General features: G+C 38.7%; 1 protein-coding gene across 1 annotated transcript in view; it reads left to right on the top strand.

Moving 5' to 3' along the window:
- Nucleotides 1-521: 521 nt before the first annotated feature.
- Nucleotides 522-8,494, top strand: part of BRWD3 (bromodomain and WD repeat domain containing 3) — a 106,067-nt gene continuing 98,094 nt past the window's right edge. Inside the window, 1 exon segment of the mRNA XM_060250179.1 lies at nucleotides 522-705. Coding sequence (XP_060106162.1) covers nucleotides 522-705 — 184 coding nt within the window.

Below are 8,494 nucleotides of genomic sequence, written 5' to 3'. Positions count from 1 at the left end.
AAAACAAAATAATTAAACCATTCTCCTATTTCCAATTAAACAGTATCAGAAAAAATGGTGCCAATTCTTCGCCTGTAATCTCAACTATGATTTATAACCCGTATTTCCTATAATGCTAGTTTGTACTCAGTTCATCTGCAAAGTTTATAAATGGGTCTGTAATACAAAAGTTCCTGGCTTTCCTCTACTTTTGTAACTTTCATGTGACAGGGCAGCTTTTTCACTCCTAAACTTCCATATTTATGCCAATATGTAATCAATGACTGGATGGTTTGCAAGATCTGATGCTTCTCTACAATGTAAAGTACTTTACTCCAGAAAGACTGCAGTTTATCACATCTCAACTGCATATGCAATAATACGCATCCTTGTACAAAACTCCTACTAGACACTGGGGTTTTGTGGAAAAAATTACTTTTGCATGTGAGATATCATCTGTTATCACAGTTTAAAATAATTCCCTTGCATGTAAATGTGAAAGAAGCCAAGGATCCCCAAAATAGGGTTGCAACCTGCAGGACATGGGGGAGACTTACGAGGAGAAAGACAAAGGCCTAGGCCTTATCACTGGCATCACACAGGAACTGACATCATCATGCCAGCGACACCCAGATGACATTCTGGCATTTTGGAAAAACTCTATGGTAAAACTGGCTTCTACCATGGTTTCCCCCCAAATATCAGAGCACTGCCTGGATGTTGCTGGTATGATGACATCATTTCCTGCATGATGCTGGTGGCGAGGCCTAAGCCTTCTCCTGGCAAGTCCCCCAACCAGCCAGCTGATCGGTGCCTGGGGATAGGGCCTGGTGACCCTGCCTCCACCGAGGGGGGGGGTATCTGGCAACCCTGCCCCACAATAGTATCTTATCTTCATCCTAGGAGGTCTCCTGTGTTTATAACAGTATAACCAAATTTTCACTTACAGATACAAACAGGACCCTATGCTCAGACCAAGCTCCTGGAACAGGGTTCCCCAGCCTTTTTGATCCTATGGGCACCTTTGGAATTTTGACACAGCATGGTGGGCACAACCACGAAATGGCTGCCAGAGGAGGTGGAGGAAGGCCTAGTGCAGAGGAGAAGAGGGGCACTTAGAAAATACTCCGGGAAAGAGGTGAGAGAGAATAAAACAAACACTGCTATTTTAGTCTGCGTAGCCAACCAGAATTTTAGTGGCAAATCAAAGGCTCTGCTGTGCAAGAGCCCCACCTGGCCTCACTCACTTTCTAAAATACTTGGTGGGCAGCAGGAAAGGTGTTGGTGAGCAGCACCATGGGAACCAAACTGGGGACTAATTCTAGAGTATCTGCCATAAAGGATCTAAATAATTTAGAGAAAAGCCCCTGCAAGAATGGAATGAAAGGGGGGGGGGGAATTGAGAGCAAAGGCTAAACTGTGGACTTTTAATTCAACAAAATGTCGCACAGTCTATTTAGAAAGGGAGTGAAACCTAATGATAAGCATTGGCATAGTGACAGGACTCAGAGAAATTTATCACCCGTAGTGTAGATTTGCTCAGTTACTTTGAAACTCTGCAGTGTCTTACAAGAACTATTCGCATGTCTTTCTTTAGCAGTATCAATTCTCTCCATTTCTCAATTGTTGGAACTTAAGATATATTAGGCCCTTAATAAGAGATAAATGGGTACATAAATGAGCAAACTGCAAATTTAACAAAAAAATTACTGGCTAAATTCCAGTACAGATATGTGAAAGTATGATGTACTGAAGAATAATAAGACATGCCAAAGCAGGAACACCATATCCAGAGTATATGATTAACCAAGGCTAAACAAACTGAGGTTTTATTGAAGTAAAAAAATAAATTGTGTGACATTCCTCTTGATCCCGAAAGACTCTACAAACCCTAATTCCTCTTGATCCATTCCTTCTTTCATCCTAGCCCATTTTTTTGTTAGGCCTAATCATTTTTTTTATTATTTGATATCTCCCTAATAATATTTAGCATTATGGCTGCTCTACAACAAGGTTTCAATCGTTTTTGTCTGGTTTTAATGAGACAACTTGTAGTACAGATGGATCAAGTTACGTGCTTCAGTCTTTGAGGTAGTTTTCAAATTTCTAAAAACCTTTTTATAAAAGGTACCTTATGCACACATTTTATGGCTGGATTGATTTAAATTCTATATGTCTTTAAAAGCCTCCCATTCTTGCCCTCTCTCTGCTGCAGCAAGGACCTGTCTTCTTTCATTGTCTGAGCTTGTCCAGTCCCCAAAGCTCTGCCTTACATTACATGAAAGTAGCTAAATTTAAAACTTGATAAAATTGCAGATAAAAAAGCTAGAATAAAGATGTTCACATTTTATCTGCTATCTTTTCTTCATGTAACTATTACTTACCCAGAAACTGAATAGACTACAACAGAAAATAAAACACTCAATTTATGTTGCATACTTTGTGGATGGGACTCTGGGTCTACCTAACAAAAATGTGAAGATGGCATATGCTTCATCTGAGACCTCATAAGGTCAGGTAATCATATTGAACATCCCAGATAAAAAGTCTCAGAATGGAGTTCTCTGTTCATTCCAAATACCTTGCTGCAAGACCTGCTGAAGTTACTGTTTCCTGCCTTACAGTCAAGTTGCTGTTTTCTGGGAACAGAGTGTTAGCTCCTTTACAATAGAGCCCGTGAGAAAAGTAAACTCACACTATCTCTTCCTTACTAGATTTCCCAAAGAAGTGATCCAACAGTAGGAAAAGAAAAATGGGGCAGGAGGAGTGTGTGTGTGTTTGGGGGAGGGGGAGTAGAAGCTACTGCATTTGGGATGCTACCATATGTTAAAAGGCACTTGCTGCTTTTTACGAGTCTATAACTAGTGAAAGGAACAGAGCTGAGGACAATGTACATCTTACCAGACCCACTTTTATCTTTTTTTTACATTATTTATAGCCTGCCTTTCTCACTTGGATTCAAAGTGGATTGCACAGAGTGAGTCAATACAGTCGACCAATGGGAGGCTCAGTTATAAAAATGCAACAGGATTAGAATATAAGAGAAGCTATGTTGGATCAGGCCAATGGCCCATCCAGTCCAACACTCTGTGTCACACAGTGGCCAAAAAACCAAGTGCCATCAGGAGGTCCATCAATGGGGCCAGGACACTAGAAGCCCTCAGCACCAAGAATAATGAAAATATTATTCATTTGTCAAACTTTTTTTTTACATTTTACATTTACAAACTTTTTTTTAAAAAAGCCCTTTATTATATTTAAAAACAAATTCAGTTTTTGTACTGGTTCGTTGCATTGTTAAAAATAATAAATCAGTGGGGGAAAGTTCTGAAGTCTGTCAAGTGCTTTGGAGTAATACATAGCAAAATGTCTTCAATGACAACATTGCTCTTGAATCATGCCTCATTGCTAGCTGCTGTAGAATAACTCGCCAAAAGACTAAACTGGTTTCCTAGAAGAACCTGGTATTTACGAAGAATCAGATCTGCATCATGCATTACATATTGTAGGTGTTCGTCTAAGCATATGATGCACAGAGCTCTTCTGCCAGGCTTTCAGATGAGGCAGAGGACATCACCTTCTATGAGGCTCCCCACTGCTCAATGTAATTGCAAACTGCCAATTGATGGATGGACTGGTTCCTTGTCAGGTTGGATATTATGCCAATAAAGGTTATTGAACTCTATTAGGCTCCCCCCCACCCACGATCTTGGGGATCTGATGGCCCTCTGGATCTGATTTGGTCATGACTGTCGAGGCAGTGTTTTTCAAGTTATGTATTTTAGCTGTTTTTATAGTGTAAATTCTAAATATAGTTTTAATTTCTGAGGGAACCTGCCCTGAGCCTGCCTTGCAGGAAGGGCGGGATATATAAATCTAAGAAAATAAATTTTGAAAAAAAAATTTATTAAAGAGCTACATATCAGAGAGAAAGGACTAGCTATGGATCTTCGTTGAGTGCACACAGTGGCAAAACCAGGTTTGCTATAGAGTATGAGAAGAGGCCTTTAATAAGCTTTTGCATGCTTCCTTCCTTGGGAAGTTAAGGAAGCTATAATAGAAGTAAAGAATAAAACTGCTTAATAAATTACAGGTGGAAAACCTTTCCTTGTAAGCAGAGAAGACTAATAATTAAATGCAAGCAACTTACGGTAAGTTAGAATGCATATCAGGGACTGAATTCTTTTCTTGGCAGCCCCTTAACGACTTCTGCATGTGGGTGGAAGAGATGCAGATTACAACACGTCTGTCAACACAAAGGACACATTATTCCCCCTACTGTTTGAAATGCTGTACTCCCATTTAAAAAAAAATCTGCAAAAGTCCCCTATGATACAAGCAGGGCAGGACCTTAATTCTCGACATTTTAGCAGAAACATTCTACCAACAGCCTCTTGATAACAAGCATGGCCAACAAACAAGACTGAATTTTCAGCTTTTGAGATTTTCGATTCACAGCCTTATCTATGTCTAAAAGTGATTTTTAAAATAATCCTGTAAGAACTGTTTAGAATCTGAGCTCCCCATTTCTGAAATATTTCCTGAGCTGCACTGGCCACAAGTCATCTGCCCCTGGGGTTTTTTTTTACAGAATGTCAGCAGTTCCATATAACTCTGATCCCCAAATCTAGCAAGCCTCCTACTTCTCCTTATCTAATTCTCAGAAGTGTAGACCTGTCCAGAGTTTTGCATTAATGCTACTGGGGGCTGTGACCCTCTCTTGTATTTATACCAGGAAATGCTCACAGCCCCTGCGTGCATTTAACATTTTTACACACACAGAGAGACTCCAATATATACATCTCTCATTAAGAGACAAAGCCTTAGATCCCTCTACATTCCAGGTTTTCTCTTACAATGTACTCAGAACTCACTTCTACTACATGTTAAATGCAGAGAACCTCCGTTTATTTTGTTCATAAAATCAGCAAGCCCAACTACAGAGCTACATTAAACAGATGAAGATGCCACAAAACAATCCTCACCGATTACTACAATGTAACCGCCCCCCCCAGCACAACCCCTGTATTTTTTTATTTCCTTCATTTCTCTCCAATGGGGACCCAAAGCAGTTTACATAATTGCATAAGGGGAGGGACGGTGGCTCAGTGATAGAACATCTGCTTGGTAAGCAGAAGGTCCCAGGTATCTCCAAAAAAGGGTGTGAAAAACGTCAGCCTGAGACCCTGGAGAGCCGCTGCCAGTCTGAGTAGACAATACTAACTTTGATGGACCAAGGGTCTGATTCAGTATAAGGCAGCTTCATATGTCCATAATTCTCCTCCTCCATTTTATTCTCATAAAAAGCCTGTGAGATAGGCTGGGATAAATGTGTGTGGCTGGCTCAAAGTCACCCAGCAAGCTTAGGGATTCAAACCCACACCATAAAGATACACTTGTGGAAGTTTGTCCCCGAGTCTTACTGTCCTATGATTTTGTCATTCTTGACCCTGAAAATGAAAGGTGTCCTTTGAATATTTAAATCTTCTATTATAAGCATTTTTCATTTATGTGTGTGTGTGTGCAGGCAGCCATCCCACAGGGGTTTCAGTACAAGAGACGAGGAAGGTGTTTTGTCATCAATTACCTCTGCCACATATAAGACAAGAAACTAATTACCATCCTCTTTTGGGTTCTTTTTAAAAGAACTGGTGGCAATGTCCTCTTTGTGACTTGCAAAGCTAGGAATATTCCTAGTTAGTAGCAATTATCACAGCTTAAATAGCAGGGGTACTTAAAATATGACTTGTCATAGTTATCACTTGTTTGAAGTAGATTTAGGTAGGTAGCTGCGTTGGTCTCGAAGCAGCAGAACGAAGTCTGAGTCCAGCGCTACTTTTGAGACCAACAAAGCTTTATTCAAGATGTAAGCTTCTGTGTGTATGCACACTTCTTGAGATAGTCAGGAAATACGTCCTCTTTTTGCTTCTGCAACACTACCAGAAATTCCTTATTATTTCTTCCTTGACACCACCTCACCCCCTTTACGCATATCTGCATCCAGGGTTTCCATCCTCAGCTTGTGACATTCTTGGAGCTATGAGAGTCCAGCCTGGCAGAGCAGGTTCGGGGGAGAGGACAGACCTCAGTGGGATATAATGCCATATCCCAAAGAGACATTTTCTCCTGGAGATCTGATCACTGTCATCCAGAGATCAGCTGCTATCTCTGTGAGATCTCCAGGCTCCACCTAGAGGCTGGCCATCCCAGTACTGCTAAAGCAGTGGCTCCCAACCTTTTTGGCACCAGGGTTTTGTGGAAAACAATTTTTCCAAGGACTGGTGTGTGTGCTTGGGTTTTTGCCACCCCAGGCTGTTCCCCGCGCCCAATCTCTACCCCCCCCATAAAGATAAAGGTAGTCCCCTGTGCAAGCACCAGTCCTTTGACTCTGGGGTGGCATCACATCATGACGTTTTCATGGTAGACTTTTTACGGGGTGGTTTGCCATTGCCTTCCTCAGTTATCTACATTCTCCCCCCCCCCCGCAAGCTGGGTACTCATTTTACTGACCTCAGAAGAATGGAAGGCTGAGTCAACCTTTTGGTTAAAACAATTCTATTGGTAACATATGGTAATAAATCTATTTCTTACATCTTTAATAACTTCTTTTATCTACCCCATATATTACTTTCTACCTCCCCCTCCCCCTGTTACTTGACCCCCGCCGGTGTTATTTACTTAAAATGCAAATATTTAAAGGTACCCTTAACTATTAAAACAAAAATTATATTCTTCTTCTTTTTAAAACTTAATCATTATCAAAAATTGTCCAATGTCCTTTTATTTTCCACTCTTTTTCTACATATCTTCTAAACTTTTTTCACTGCGTCTTAAAAACTTCTAAATCATATAATCTCTTAATATTCTTGTTAATTTGTCCATTTCACTCCATGTCATAACTTTTATAATCCAATCCCATTTCTCTGGTATTTTTTCTTGCTTCCACAACTGTGCATATAATGTCCTAGCAGCTGAAAGCAAGTACCAAATTACAGTTCTATCTTCTTTTGGAAATTTTTCCATTTGTAATCCCAACAGAAAAGTTTCTGCAACTTTCTTGAATTCATATTCCAAGATCTTAGAAATTTCTTGCTGAATCATCTGCCAATACTTTTTTGGTCTTTCACAAGCCCACCACATATGGTAGAAAGAACCTTCATGTTTTTTACATTTCCAACATCTGTCTGGCATCTTATTGTTCATCTTTGCCAATTTTTAGGAGTCATATATCATCTATACATAATTTTAAAACAGTTCTCTTTAATACTATGACATGTCAAAAGCTTCATAGAATTCTTCCACAAGTATTCCCAAGTTTCCATCTGTATTTCTTTATTTACATTAATTGCCCATTTAATCATTTGAGATTTCACTACTTCATCCTCCGTAGACCATTTTAAAAGTAATTTATATATTTTTGAAATTAATTTTTCATTATCTCCAAGCAGAACTTTTTCCATTTCTGTTTGTTCTTTTCTTAGTTCTTCAATTTTGATATCATTATCCACCAAGCTCTTTATTTGTTGCATTTGGAACCAATCATATTTATTATTCAACTCTTCAGCAGTTTTCAATTCTATTTTGCCACTTTGTATTTTTAATAATTGATCATACGACAACCACTTTTCTTCACCTATCTCAGCCGTTATTTTTATTACTTCAGCTGGCACTATCCATAACGGTCTTATCTCCATATTTCTTATATTTCATCCATGTATTTAGCAAATTATTTCTTATGTAATGGTGAGAGAAAAAACCGTCCATCTTTTTTGTATAATACAAATATGCGTGCCAGCCAAATTTATTTCCGTGACCTTCCAGCACTAATAGTATTTTTGTTTAACAGCGTTATCCATTCTTTTATCCACACTAAAACTGCTTCCTGATATAATTTTAAATTAGGTAGTTGAAATCCACCTCTCTATTTTGCATCGTTCAAAATTTTCATTTTGATCCTTGGTTTCTTCCCAGCCCACACAAATTCTGAAATTTTTTTTCGCCATTTATCAAATTGTTTACTATCTTTCACAATGGGAATAGTTTTAAACAAATACATTACTCTTGGTAGAATATTCATTTTAATTGCAGCTATTCTACCCAGCAGTGACAAATTAAGTTTATTCCATTTTAACATATCTTCATCCATTTTACGGCATAGCTTCTCATAATTATTTTTAAACAGATCAATATTCTTCACTGTTATCTCCACACCCAAATATTTTACTTTGGAGACGACTTCACAGCCCGTTAGTCTCTGCAATTCTTGTTGCTTATTTTTACATAGAAGTTTTGATTTTTCTTTATTAATACAAAGTCCCGCCAACTCCCCATATTCTTATATTTTGGTTAACAACAAAGGTGTTACTTGTATGGGGTTTTCATTTATAAACATATCATCTGCAAATGCTCTATATTTGTAAGTAAATCCTTTTATTTTTAATCCTTCTATTTCTTTTTCTTCCTGGATCGGCATCAGTAATATTTCAAGAGTCATTATAAACAACAATGGGGAAAG

This window comes from Heteronotia binoei, chromosome 11 (assembly GCF_032191835.1).
Source record: "Heteronotia binoei isolate CCM8104 ecotype False Entrance Well chromosome 11, APGP_CSIRO_Hbin_v1, whole genome shotgun sequence".
Lineage (NCBI taxonomy): Eukaryota > Metazoa > Chordata > Lepidosauria > Squamata > Gekkonidae > Heteronotia > Heteronotia binoei.
The sequence above is the reverse complement of the archived record's forward strand: the minus strand, read 5'-3'. Positions and strand labels throughout refer to the sequence as shown.